Source organism: Pelodiscus sinensis, chromosome 1 (genome assembly GCF_049634645.1).
Source record: "Pelodiscus sinensis isolate JC-2024 chromosome 1, ASM4963464v1, whole genome shotgun sequence".
Lineage (NCBI taxonomy): Eukaryota > Metazoa > Chordata > Testudines > Trionychidae > Pelodiscus > Pelodiscus sinensis.
Genome location: NC_134711.1, coordinates 157006801 through 157021621, shown reverse-complemented (window position 1 = coordinate 157021621; position 14821 = coordinate 157006801). Strand labels below are relative to the sequence as shown.

The 14821-nt window shown below is 43.8% G+C and overlaps 1 protein-coding gene across 4 annotated transcripts in view; it reads right to left on the bottom strand.

Moving 5' to 3' along the window:
* The window catches only part of LOC102461625 (OX-2 membrane glycoprotein-like), a 46712-nt gene extending 32609 nt beyond the window's left edge, over window positions 1–14103 (bottom strand). For 2 of the 4 annotated variants that reach the window (XR_331600.4, XM_014570353.3), the window contains exons 1-4: window positions 13558–14097; window positions 3570–3651; window positions 1356–1682; window positions 466–732 (exon numbers count right to left, since the gene is read on the bottom strand). Coding sequence is in view for 3 of the 4 variants with exons in the window: in XM_014570353.3 (XP_014425839.1) it covers window positions 466–732; window positions 1356–1682; window positions 3570–3627 (652 nt within the window). In the remaining variant the exon portion in view is untranslated. Of the gene's footprint in view, window positions 1–465; window positions 733–1355; window positions 1683–3569; window positions 3652–13413; window positions 13438–13557 lie in introns of those variants that run through there. The other 2 variants (XM_006116828.4, XM_075908631.1) reach the window with 2 other exon arrangements.
* Window positions 14104–14821: the final 718 nt, after the last annotated feature.

Below are 14821 nucleotides of genomic sequence, written 5' to 3'. Positions count from 1 at the left end.
GCTTTTCCCCAGCCTCAGTGTAGAAAGGCCCTGACATGCCATGATCCGGTGAATGACTGGGTCAGGCCACCCGGGCCGCTACCAGGCCCTGATCCCAGGCCTAGACTGCCCCAGCCACTGCTGGACCTAGATCCCGGGACATCTGGGCCCACTGATCTGTCAGGACCCTCAGGACTTGCGCGAGACCCCGCCGAGTGGGCCAGACCGCCTGGAACCTTGCCTACCCCAGATCCCAAGCCTATGGACACCCTGAACCAAACCCTAAAGCAGCACTGAGCTCAGAGCAGGAATCCTCTCTCTCACCATTGCACTTCCCCTCCTTTTGAGACACACACTTTCCTGTCCTCTTTCTCGGAAAGCCATTTCCCATTATTTCCCCATCCAAAAAATAAGGCTGAAGATATGCTAGTTCGAATTCTTGCAGCCAAGAGGACACTAACATGATTGTGCATATCACTTACTGACCCCTTTTCACTTTCACACTGTAGTCTTTGTTTTTCTCCATATGCTGTACTCTGCAAATCAGCTCTTGCCCGAGTAGGCTTGTAGAACTGTTGACGTAGAGTTTGCTGATGACTGATATTGTTCCATTGGCGTGCTGGACCTCCTCCGTCGTACCCTCAGCATTTGGCACAATCCAGGTGATCACAGGACGAGGCCAGGCACTGGCTAAACAGGTTGCTGTCAAGTTACCTTCAGAGACGGTATAATGGAGAGATCCTCTAAGCTCCTCTGAAACACAATCACAGTCATAAGGAGCTGTTGATCAAATGGAATAGCAACAAAACCAATAGACCTCATTACATTCTGACGCAGCCCCACAGGGAGCGGACACAAATAAGTCCCACTACCCCAGACCCTTGTCATGATTCATTCCCATTTTCTTTTTTCACCTATATTAAAGGGAACTATCATGGAGGAGTTAACTTCTTGTAAGATCCCAGAATTGAGAATTCCTACCAAGAGATAAATCACGTGGCCACCTCACAATGTCCTCCTAGCGGCTACCAGTAGTGTTGTGCCATGAGGAAGCTCACACTGCTGAGTCCTTGCTATAACTAAGATGATTCTGCAAGGAGGAACTTCTCCCTCCCTGAGTTTTAGCTGGCACTCAGTCTCCAGTCCACATGCATGGGCCTGCATTCAGGCTCTTACAGTGCTGGAATCCTGCTAGTAGTGACAGACAAGGTACTTGTCTAACACAGTTCCAGCCAGTACAGGCATGGTACTGGAGAGGGGAAGCTCCAAATGCTGGAGTCCTGGATGCAGCCGACCCGGGAAAGCTGTGAGCAAATGCTGCAGCTGGAAAACACCTTCCCATCCCATTAGAGATTCTTACGCACAATGAACCTTACCATAGACGGTCAAGCAGGTGTCTTGTGGGATGGGTCCTAAAGGATAGGTATTAAAGAGGCATTTATAACACCCATCATCCTGGATTCTAACTCGCCAGAAGGTGATGGCCGTATCATTCAGTGACAGACGTGTGAAATTTAATCGACCTCGGTATTTGTCAACAACATTTACTCCTCGTTGTAAACTGTACGTGGCCAAATTTTCATTGTTATTGTTATTTTTCTTCTGCCATGTAACTTGCAGAATTTCACGTGATCCCGTCAGGAGGCAGCTCAAAGTCACATTGCCACCCACCTCCACCACTTTTCTCTGCGTCACTGTGTCCACTGTAGCAATACAGAACAATATACAAATAAGACACATTTCACTTTTGCTCATGCTTAAAAGTCTCTTAGTGATTTTCCGAGCCAATTAACAAGCAGGGGTAAAATGGTGCTTTTCTACTGATCTCAGTGGAGCACTGTTGATTTACACCAGCTGAAGTCATTCTTTATTAGACCATCAAAAAGGGAAAGCCACTTACTGCACCTTCACACCAAACCCTCTACATACCTACCTCCACTTCATTAAATCTGCATAGGGCTTTGGGTTCTCCCAACTAGGGATGTTAAATATCATGTAATTGAATAGTCATGTAACCACATGAAATTTTAGCAGTTATGCGACTATTTGATAGTCCCCGGGCATGGGGCTGGCAACCAGTGAGCTCCCAGCCCTGCTCCCGGGGGGCCCTCTGCCACCCTGTGCTGCTGCCTTTCTATCAGAGGCAGCAGCATGGGGTGGCAGCAACCCCTGTCTGTGGGGGGATTCGAGCTTGCCATGGCTCACTGCAGATAAAGACTGTTCCATGGGATGCTGGAGCAGCCCCTGTATGTGGGGATCTCAGACCCCCATGAACAGGGCCTGCTGCCACAGAGTAGGGATGTTAAATTTCAACGAATTGACTAATTGAATAGTCAATGCAATTTGCATCGACTATTCGATTAGTTGATAAAGGTGCTTCTGCTTTTGAAGTGCAGGGCTTCCCCGGGGCTGTTGCTGTACTTCAAGATAAAAGTGCTGTGTGGAACACAGGGCCAGCAGGAGATTCAAGCAGTCCCCTGCTGGCCCTGTGCTCCCTGTGGCATTTCAAAGCAGCAGTGCCGTGTGGAGCCCGGGGTCAGCGATGGAGTCCCCAGCTGATCCCAGGCTCTACGCGGCACTACCACTTTGAAATGCCGCTTGCAGCCCAAGGCCAGCTGGGGACCCCAAGCTCTATGCAACGTTTCAAAGAGGCATCACCACTAGGAGGCCTGAATGGGGAACAACTCTGATAACCCCCAAGTTAACCTCACTTCCAAATTACTTACAAAAATCTACCATAAAAAGTGTCACAGCACACTATGGGTATGTCTACACTACCCTCCTAGTTCCAACTAGGAGGGTAATGTAGGCATACTGCACTTGCTAATGAAGCCCGGGATTTGAATTTCCCGGGCTTCATTAGCATAAGCGGGGAGCCGCCATTTTTAAATCCCCGCTGCTTCGAACCCCGTGCAGCGCGGCTACACGGGGCTCAAACTAGGTAGTTCGGACTAGGGTGCCTATTCCGAACTACCGGTACACCTCGTTTCACGAGGAGTAACGGTAGTTCAGAATAGGAACCTTGTCCGAACTACCTAGTTCGAGCCCCGTGTAGCCGCGCTGCACGGGGTTCGAAGCAGCGGGGATTTAAAAATGGCGGCTCCCCGCTTATGCTAATGAAGCCCGGGAAATTCAAATCCCGGGCTTCATTAGCAAGTGCGGTATGCATACATTACCCCGCTAGTTCGAACTAGCGGGGTAGTGTAGACATACCCTATCTCATTTTTAAGCATACAATTATAAAATAAATCAATTGGAATATAAATATTGAATGTACATTTCCATGTATAGTATATAAAGCAGTACAAACAAGTCATTGTCTGCATGAAATTTTATTTGCACTGGACTGCATGACTGCTTTTTCCTGTAGCATGTTGTAAAACTAGGCAAATGTCTAGGTGAGTTGAAGTATTTCCTGAAAGACCTCTGCATCCCTCCAGAGGTACATGTAATGCTGGTTGAGAACTACTGTCTTAGAGGGCCCAGTGGCATAATGAACTATTACTTTTTTATACTGGTGAAACATCAGAAATCAGAGACAACTCCCAAACCTCTTGTAGAAATCTGAGAAGAAATTCCACTAGTCTCACCTTCCGCCCTGCACAGCACGATAGAGACCACACTCAAAACCAGACCTTGGAAAGTCATCTGAGAATTGATCTCTTCTTTCAGCTGGAGATGTGGGAGAGATTTGATACATGAAGTTATAGGCTTAACAGGAGCTCTATTTACAGTGCTAATGCTCCAGTTTATGGAGCTATGACAAGACCACTCTTGAGTGTAACAGGACCACATTTACAGAGTGAGTCCATTTTTATGGGTCTATTACACTACCATGTGATTGAGGAGTAGAACCTAGAAAGTTACCTGAAGTTAAATCTGTTTATTCTACCCACCCTCCACCCAAAGTTCAACATTTCAAATGAAATTTCAAACAGACCTCTTAAAGTTGCAACCCAAAAAAATTTGCACATGCACTGTACATGCAAAATAAGCATTTGCACATGCCAATCATGTTTGTGCACCCAGCACCTACATGCATCAAAGACAGGTGGGCCCAATACCAGAGGTATAATTGAAATGTTAGCATCTGCAGGCTTAAAAACCAGCTAGAAAGTATCGGGGATGGAGAGGGACAGGGATTTGATAGTTTTAGGACTTTGCTGGCATGTTCAGTTTTCTTATGATCATTTTATCTACCAGGGTACAATTATTCCTCATGGATTAGTCACTTTGCAGATCAGTGCATAAATTGACCACCAACTGTGATACAGGAAGAAATGTTTCCTCTACATTAAGGATGTTAAGAGGCAGGTAATTCACTAATCATGTAGTTCATAGAATTTTTATCAACTACAAGATTAGTCGATAAGGGAAGGTGATCAGTCACAGTTAGTGCTGGGTCTGGGACCTCCCCCACCAAGACTCTCCAGTTTAAATGTAGTCAGAGCCAGGCAGGCAGGCAACCCAGCTCTTACTACATTTAAAATGCAGAACCACTGTGTGGGTAGCTCCTGGACCCAGGGCAAGCCAGGACTGAGCCAGCCTTGCTCAGTTACAGCTTGTGCTGGGTCCAGCAGCCCCTGTCTTCAGGGGGTCTCAGCCTCCCCTGGCCTCACCCTGTCTTGCTGCCTCTATCAGGGGGAGAGAGGAAGGTGGCACCACAGATAGTGCTGGGGGGAAACCAGTTCCCACCAGCACTAGCTCCTGCTCCTCTCCCCTTTGCTGCCTCTGATACAGAGGCAGCAAGGGACAGAGGGAAGTGCGTAGTCAAGTAGTAGATAAGCCTAGGCTTATTGGTTAATCAACTATTGATTACATTCCTACTCTACATATAGTGCTAGTAGATGAGTCATCTCTGTCACAAATATTTCTAAGTCACTTTTACCTTAGTACCATAGTATCTAAGTGCTGCAGTAGTGTTTATACTAGAAATGGCTGATCACCGGACCCCATTTTTCATTACATTTTCATTTAAAGAATCATTCTTTTTTGGTGAACATTTTCAAAATTGGTAAATTTTCAGCCAACTCTGGGGCTACCTCTAGACTACATGGCTCCATCAATGGAGCCATGTAAAATAGTTTATTCAGCATAGTCAAAGAAGTGGGGATTTAAATAATCCCCACTTCATTAAAATAAAAATGGCCGCTGCGCTGTGCCGACAATCAGCTGATCCAGCACAGCGTGGCAGTCTAGACACGGCACAGTCGACAAGAGAAGTCTTTGTCGACTGATCCAGTAAACGAGGCATACCGAAGCGGTTGACAAAGGCTTCCCTTGTCAACCGCACTGTGTCTAGACTGCCGCGCTGTACCGGATCAGTTGATCGTCGGCACAGCGTGGTGACTATTTTTATTTGAATGAAGCGGGGATTATTTAAATCCCCGCTTCTTTGACTAGCTGAATAAACTAATTTACATGGCTCCGTTGATGGAGCCATGTAGTGTAGACTTAGCCTGGCTTATACCCTGTGTTTAGCATTGACAATACTGGAGACAAGATGTCAGACATGATGGATGAGTGTCCCTTATGGTTTCCCCCTTGAAAGACAGGGAGAAAGTGAGAGGCATACAAACACATGCATGTTTTCAACAGCATTAATAGCAAAGCATCAATACACAATACATTAAGCTAAATGCAGTCTCAATAGGGGCAAGAGAATGGCCTAAAACTTGCACAAACTTTGGAAAAGTTTGGATCTGAAATATCTCCAATTAAAGCATTGTAAGGCAATATTTAACTGCTATTTCTCAGTCTGCTATGGTCATTCTTCCAGTATCACCTCACAGTTTTTAACAAATCACATGAGCAACAGAAGCCTCAGAAGTCTAGCAGACAAAGGTACAGTAGAATCTCAGAGTGATGAACACCTCAGGAATGTTGTAACTCTAAACAGTTTATAATACTGAACAATACATGATGGCTGTTCTTCCAAAAGTTTACAGTTAAACATTGACTTAAAACAGCTTTGAAACTTTACTATGTGGAAGAAAAAATACTGTATAACAAGATGCAAGGCTAAAGGTTGAAGTCCAACAAATTTGGAATAGACATAAACACACTATTTAAAAAAAAACAGAGAGAGTAATTAGACACCGGAAAAATTTACCTAGGTTAGTAGTGGAGTGTCAGTCACTGAAAATGATTAAACCAAGATGGGATGTTTGTCTAATAGATTTACTCCAGCTCAGGATATAAAACACCCTACAATAGTTAACCAATTGAACGTTTTTGTTTAACCAGTTAACCATCATGGATGAGGGGCCACTCCAGCTTGCCATGCCACAGGTGGGATCCAGCCAGCTGGACTTGCCCTGGCCATGGGCTGATACAGCCCACTGAGGGCATGGTCTAGCTGGCCGGGCCTGCCACAGCCGAGGGCTGCTCCAGCCAGCCAAGGGCAGAGTCTAGTTGGCCAGGACTGCTATGGGTAAGGTGCGGGAGCCAGACAGCTGGGCCAGTTAACCAAGTAACTTGTAAACAGGCCAATAAACTACTTTCTTACTGGGTAACAGATTAATCTCTTACATCCCTAGTTCAGGGTGAACACACATAAAATCAATCATTGAAAATCAGTTTTTTTTATTTAAATCTGATTTTTTTTATTTTTTAAAAATAAAATAATAGATTTCTCATTTAAAAATAATAGTTACAATTAAATCTTATTACAAACATGATACACCTACGCTTACTGTCTCATAAAAATGAATTAATGGCTCTAGTCTGTACAGGCTAAACACCAGCTCTTGATTTTTGCAAGTTCTGTGCTTTCAATTTCTTACCAGACTAAGGGCATGTCTTCACTCGCCATGCCAGAGATTGACATTCTGTCATTTGATTTAGTGGGTTTAATATAGATCCCTATATCAAACACTGGGTGCAGCTCTGACTGGCACCTGTGCTCCTCGTAGTCATGAGAAGTCAGGGGAGCATTTAGCTCCCATTGCTTTCTCACTATGGGAATGTTGCGAAGTTCAATTTAAGGTAAGCCGACTCCTGTTACGTATTCTATTCAGTTGACCTTGAAAGTCCAGTTATACCTGACCTAAGATGTACAACCAACTGGCACACTGGATAGCATTGTTTTTGTTCTGTACTTATGTGGTGGTGGACCTGGACCAAGCACAGCAGAATTAGTTAAGACATTGTCTATAAACAGAGACACTATATAGGAAAGGATGGGGGCAAAAAAGAAAGAAACATTGGAACATACCAGAAAGAAAAGGGGAAGATATAATTTAGCACACACATAGAATCATAGAATATTAGGACTGGAAGGGACCTCGAGAGGTCATTGAGTCAAGTCCCCTGCCCCCACAGCAGGACCAAATACTGTCTAGATCATCCCTGATAGACATTTATCTAACCTACTCTTAAATATTTCCAGAGATGGGGATTCCACAACATCTCTGGGCAATTTATTCCAGGATTTAACTACCCTGACAGTTAGGAACTTTTTCCTAATGTCCAACCTAAACCTCCCTTATTGCAGTTTAAGCCCATTGCTTCTTGTTCTATCCTCAGAGGCCAAGATGAACAAGTTTTCTCCCTCCTCCTTATGACACCCTTTTAGATACCTGAAAACGGCTATCATGTCCCCTCCCCCTCAATCTTCTCTTTTCCAAACTAAACAAACCCAATTCTTTCAGCCTTCCTTCATAGGTCACATTCTCTAGACTTTTAGTCATTCTTGTTGCTCTTCTCTGGACCCTCTCCAATTTCTCCACATCTTTCTTGAAATGCGGTGCCCAGAACTGGACACAATACTCCAACTAAGGCCTAACCAGCACAGAATAGAGTGGAAGAATGACTTCTCATGTCTTGTTCACAACACACCTGTTATGCATCCCAGAATCATGTTTGCTTTTTTTGCAACAGCATCACACTGTTGACTCATATTCAGCTTGTTGTCCACTATAACCCCTAGATCTCTTTCTGCCGTACTCCTTCCTAGACAGTCGCTTCCCATTCCGTATGTGTGAAACTGATTGTTCCTTCCTAAGTGGAGCACTTTACATTTGTCTTTATTAAACTTCATCCTGTTTACCTCAGACCATTTCTCCAATTTGTCCAGATCATTTTGAATTATGACCCTATCCTCCAGAACAGTCGCAACACCTCCCAGCGTGGTATCATCTACAAACTTAATAAGCGTACTTTCTATGCCAATATCTAAATCGTTGATGAAGATATTGAAGAGAGCCGGTCCCAAAACAGACCCCTGTGGAGCCCCACTAGTTATACCTTTCCAGCAGGATTGTGAACTATTAATAACTACTCTCTGAGTACAGTTATCCAGCCAGTTATGCACCCACCTTATAGTAGCCCCATCTAAATTGTATTTGACTAGTTTATTGATAAGAATATCATGTGAGACCGTATCAAATGCCTTACTAAAGTCTAGATATACCACATCCACCGCTTCTCCCTTATCCACAAGACTCGTTATCCTATCAAAGAAAGCTATCAGATTGGTCTGACAGGATTTATTCTTTACAAATCCATGCTGGCTGTTCCCTATCCTGAAGCATCCACAGGAAAAAAAATAGGGGGTGCTCAGAATCCACCAGCAAAGATGTTCAGTAGCATTGGACCAGTGCCACAGATTAGCTGTTGGTGGGGCTGCTGATCAGCTTTTTGTCACCTAGGGGAGTGTGGAAAGCAGCAAGTGGCAGGCAGGCGTGTGTGCAGGGAAAGGGATAAAGGAGGGCTCCGGGAAGGGGAGTGAGGGTGTGGTGGAGTGAAGGTGGGGCCTTTGGGTGGTGCAAGGGTGGAACCAACACCCCTATGGAAACATACAAGCCGGCACCTTTGTCATAAGGACACTCAGATTGGATCCTCTTCATTATAGAACAGAGGGGCTAGTTAAAAGGACATTCTCTTTGAGGCACTGGGGCTCTGGATCTTGCTCCATTCCGGTGTCCTACGCAGACTGAAATCTGGTAAATGTTCAAGCATGCTACAAAAGATATTTATTTGTTTCAGCAGACTTGACGAAAGCTGAAGGCATGCTTTCTAGAAAAATGCAGGGACAGAAAAGAAGGGAGGGAGAGATTGTGTGTGACTAATTGGCTGCTTTCTACCCAATTGATTGTTTTAGTGCTGCTGAGATTTAATTGTATAAAACAGCAAGTTATAGTGCCTAGAGCCTGGATAGGCATATTTTCGTTATTTAAATAGGAATCAAGAGTGACTAAACTGCTGTTTCAATTAATATTCCTAATGTGCACTGAGGACTGCCAACATCAGTCAAACTAACTGATATTGTTCTCAGAAACAAGAAAGAAGATTATGAACTTTCAGCAAGATCCAAGGAAAGCACTGAAAAAGCAGAATTTATTTCCTTTATCCTGTTATTACTTTTGTTCTTAAGGAGGAAGGTTACAGTGTAAAAACAGAACTTCCCATTTCCAAAGAAAATCTTTAGAGGAAATGATAGCAAATGCTCAGATAGGGTATGTCTAGACTACATGGCTCCATCGACAGAGCCATGTAGATGAGTTTACTAGACATAGGAAAATGAAGCAGCAATTTAAATAATCACTGCTTCATTTACATCAAAATGGCTGCCGCACTGTGCCGATCAGCTGCTTCGACAAGGGAAGCCTTTATAGAAGAGGTTTACTGGAGCAGTCGACAAAGGCTTCCCTCGCCAACCGCGGCACATCCAGACTGCTCCGTTGTGCCACCAAACAGCTGATCAGCACAGTGCGGTGGCCATTTTGATGTAAATGACGCGGCGATTATTTAAATCGCCACTTCATTTTCCTATGTCTAGTAAACTCATCTACGTGGCTCCGTTGACGGAGCCATGTAGTCTAGACATACCGATACAGTAATGAACACACTGTCAATAAATGGTTTGTTAATATAGCCTCTTAGCTGTAGGCCACAGCACACAATATAAAGTAAACACATGTTTTAAAAAACACAGCTAAGTCAGTCTGCGTTTATGCTTCAAATGTACTACATTTATCCCTAAAAACTGGTTATGCCAGGGTCAAGATTAGATCTTAGATCAAGATTTTCCTTCTTATGGAACAAAACCATAAAAATAGACTCTACTATCAATAACACAACTAAATAAGGAATTTGCTAAACAGCAAATACCAGCCACATTTAGCAAGTCAGGCAATTCCAGCAATTGGAAGGAAAATAATCAACAGAAGCATATTTGAAAGAGTGCACATCCAACCATGTTTAGGGTAATGGCTAGAGGAAGAATTGCACATTGTGGTGAGTATTTCTATACCACTGAGATAGGTGCCTTCGATATACGATGTCCCATAGGCATGTAAGCATACAGATACATTTCCGGACAGAATAAAGTACTGGTAATTGTGTTTTAATTTTATGTCTGGTCTCTTCTGTGGCTGGTAATATTGATACAGATTGCATCTCAGTGAACTAGGATTCTCTGATCTGGCAACCAAATCGTGGATGTTCCAGGATCAGGGCATGCTATGGTGATGGGGGGCGGAAGTGGGTACCTGGCTCAAATGTAAGGGAGGGGAGGGACAGGAGCCTGGCGCACATCCCAGCTGGGCTAGGAGAGGGGGGAGACTGGGAGCTGGGAAGGCCAGCATGCAGCTCAGCGGGGCTGTGGAGGGTGGTGGGAAGCCTGGCACACAGTTCATCTGGGCTGTTGGGGGAGCTGGGAAGTCTGGTGCATGGCCCAGCTGGGTTGGGGGGAACAAAAAGCCCAACACATGACCCAGCTGGGCTGCCAAAGGAGCCAGGAAGCCTGGTGTGGTGGCGGGGCAGGAGATGGGGCCAGTAGCAAGGGGGCCAGAAATGACTTCCCCTAGTCCAATAAATCACTCATCCGGGTCCAGTCAGGTCCCGAGGTACTGGACCAGGGAGTCTAACCTACACTGGTGTTAACCAAGGGAACTATACGTTTCTGGGTGGCGATTAAGGTGTTCACTATGAACCCTAAAGACCTAAGTGGTCTCGACCTGGTCTTGTTCCCTACTGTGACTGGCCTCTGAACCTCTGCAAGAGGAACAGGGAAGTAACGGGTGAAGAAACTTCTAGTATAGTCTCCTGCTCATGTATTTACAGAGGAACTCAGGACCTATACATGTTTTTATAAAGAGAGGAAATTCACAGGGTTAGTGATGGTTACTCTAGTTCACTGAGGAACAGAAGGTTCTGCTGATGTCAGGAGGTTAATGAAATGAGTGAAGCACAATTCCAGTTACTCCCAACAGATTGGAAGTGGTGGTGCATTGAAAGGCCACCTTGGGAGGAAGTCAACAGAGAGCTCTTGCAGCATGCAGCGGGGGGATGGTGCGCTGGTTCTCCTGTTCTAATCTCTGAATCTTATTCATGCTCCCCACTGACTCTCTTTGCTGGGTGAGTGGGGCTGACGCATTTTGTCTTTGCCTCATCCTGGGACTCCTGCTAGTAGTTTATCATCTACTTCAGTGGTTTCCAACCTGCAGTCCAGAGATTCCCAGGGAGAGGGTCATGGTTCAAAGACTTTGCCCTTACCACAGAACAGTGGATTTCAAACTGAGGGTCCACGGACCTTTGGAAGACCACAGACTATATCTAAGATTTCCAAAGGAGTCTGCATCTTCATTTTAAATGTTTGAGGGATACACAAACAGGTTAAAAGGTTGCAAACCACTGCTCTACATAGTATGGGTTCTTATTTAAGGAGAGACTTGAAAAGTTTAAGAATTTGAGTTATCCCTGTTTGCTATATAAAAAGTGGTCTTTTTGGTTTCCTAGTCTTCTAAAAAAAATCCTCTGGCTTTCTATATTAGAAACTTCAGGTCTTGTGTCCTAGAAGACAATATAGCAACCACGGAACTGACGACTTCACAAATCTGGAAAGGGACATATTTGATCACAAAACATTTCCAATCAAATAATTTAGTAGGTTTAAAAATCTTGGTGGTTGTTTTTTTCTTGCGAACATCCATTCAGCCTGAAGAACTGAGAAAGGGTTTATTTGTTCTACACGGATTACCTCCCTCTTAAATCTGAGCCCTCTGACAAGTCTTGCAAAGCTAGACTTTATATGCCTGATAACTCCAAAGTTTTTTTAAAAAAGCAAATGGAAGCTCAACCCCACATCCGCTCTCTCTCCATGTCTTCTTTACACCAAAAAGAAGCAAATGGGTGAAGTTGCTTTCCCCTTCCTATCATTGCTAAATAAAAAGATCATTATACCATATACATATTTGCTAGATCTAGATATATATACTGTCTTACAGCAGCTTCACCCCACACTCTCCTATTTACAAATTCTGATGGACAGATGGAATTACCACAACATGTGCAAATTACAATTGCAACAGATTTCAACCCCACAGATTTTCAGACACATGCAAATTGGTGCGTCATGGACTGAAATTAAATTAAGTTAAAATCTATTGTTCTTTGAAAGATCACTATTTTTTTTTAACTCCCACAGTCAGTTGTGTTATTTATGGGTTTTTTGGAATAATCAATTATAGATTTAAAGAGTTTAAGGCCAGAAGGGACCATTACTTCATTGTCGCTTGACTACCTGTGAATCACAGGCCATTAAACTGCAAGTAACCCTGTACTAAGCCCAGTAATTTGTATCTGGCTATTAAAGCTTACTTTTTAATAATGCATACGGTCTAGATTTGTTTAAAGACAAAGAATCCCATCACTGCCCTTGGTAGTTAGTTCCAGTGGTAAATCACCCTCACTATTAAAAATCTGTGCTTTTTTTTAATATGTTGGCCTTCAACATCTAGACTTTGGTTCTTGTTAAGGCTTTCTCCACTAGACCAAAAGTACCCATGGTGTTTTCTCTTTGTGGAGTAAATAAGATGCAGTCAAATGGATAACTTCTCTTTAACCAACTCCTGAAGAAAAAAAATTTAGGACAGACTGGCAGCTGGTATAAATTGGTGTAACACCCTTGACCTCAGTAGAGCAAACATCAAAAGAGATCAGCTGAGTATCTGGCCTTCTGTTAATTAAGAAAAAAATCTATACAATTATTACCACACCACTCTCATAATTACATAGTTTTATGTGCAAAACTGTTTTACACACTTTGTTACATTTGCAACAAATCAAGAGCACAGAGAGCTGTTTTAAAGCATTATTTATGTTGCAGTTCTGAGAGTGCTAAGTTGGATGCTCAAATGAATGCTTTGAGGGGTGCTAACAAATCACCAGCCCTAACCCTGCAAGAAACAGATGTTTGTAGCTGATCTCTGATATAAGTACATTTACACAAATACTTCACATTTTCTACCTCTAAAAACGGTATGAGTGGCTAGGTTAAACAGCTATATCCTGCCAGCTAGACTGGATTTCACCCAGGATTGATGAGATTACCTCCAGCCTTAGGTTGTTTTTAACAGTTGTCAAACATCTCTCCCCCCTCCCCATTATGCTTTTCATACACATCAGTCACCCCCTTCTCCTCCTACCCACCAGAGCTACAGCTGCAAAAGGAAACTTGCAGACTATAATATTGGTAGTGCTCTTTGCGGCGATTCCAGACACAGAGTAGCCCTTCTCTGAGGAGAATCTATGCCTGTTATTTCAACTTCCCTGCCATAAAGGAGATTGGATTACCAGCTCCTTGCTTTCCTCCTCATCGACTTCTCCTTGGGAAAAACTGTAGGTTGGAAACAGTTAGGAAGCGTTGAAACGAAATGCTGCTCCGCTCTCTCCAGGGAAGCGTTGTGGCTGGAGAACTTGTAGTTAGCTGATGAGTCTGTCCCCAAGGAGCAGAATAATGTATGTTTTCCAGCTGTGTCAGCTGCTGCTGCTGCTCCTAGTGTGGGAGTGGAAGAGCTGTGCCTGTGTTAGAATGACTGATTCCTGTGCAGATCCCGTCAGGCTCTCAGATGATTCCTCGAACTGGGTAGCTGAGAGCCTGGACACCTATTCGACCCTCCCCTACCCGACTTCTGATTGGGAGGAGAGGGGGAGGACTCAAAACACTTCAGGGTATAAATACATCCTCCTTACTCAGGTGCTTTCTCATTTGTACTGGAGAAATACTAAATGCCTTGTATAAATAGCTTACAATATTGTAAAGACTTTATTTCTAATGACTCAGGAACTTAATAGGAAAAGCTTTAGGGGGTAGCCGAGTTAGTATGTACAGGATAAGCTTTAAAAAAACAGATGGTCTGGTAGCACTTTATAGACTAACAAAGCATGTAGATGGTATCATGAGCTTTTGTGAAGTGGGCTGTGCCCACAAAAGTTCATGATATCATCTACGTGTTTTGATAGTCTATAAAATGCTACCAGACCATTTGTTGTTTTTTAAGTTAATAGGAAACACATTGCCAAAGGGAAAACATTTATTTCCTGAAAATACATCTTGGGATATCTTGGAGCATCTCTTAAAAAGACAACAATACCAAAGGTTTTTAAAGATCAATTGAGAAAACTAATTTCCCTGTTATTCCAGGTTTTAGAAGAATGTCTGAAGGGAAACTCAACTACTTTCAAAATGTAATATAAATTAAAATAAAAAAAAGTCTGTGTGTGTTTGAGAGAGACCGGTGTGATGTGGGAAGGATGATGATATTGAACAAACATTCTTCATGCCTCTGTATAAATCCATGGAGCCAGTCTTTGGACAGGACACTGCCCCCTGTTAATTTCTGGGCTCAAGGGATTACGTGGGGTGGAGAGGCAACAAGGGTGAGGCCCCGTACACTCATCACAGCAGTGGGAACCAGAGCTACCGGGCAGTGTGCTCCATTCCCACTGTCCCCTGCTTCACCGTAGCAGCAGGAAACAGAGTGCCATGGCCATGGCCACAGCCTGCTCCTCCGAGCCCTCCCTTGCTCTGGGAACAGAGCTAAAGTGCTCCACTTCC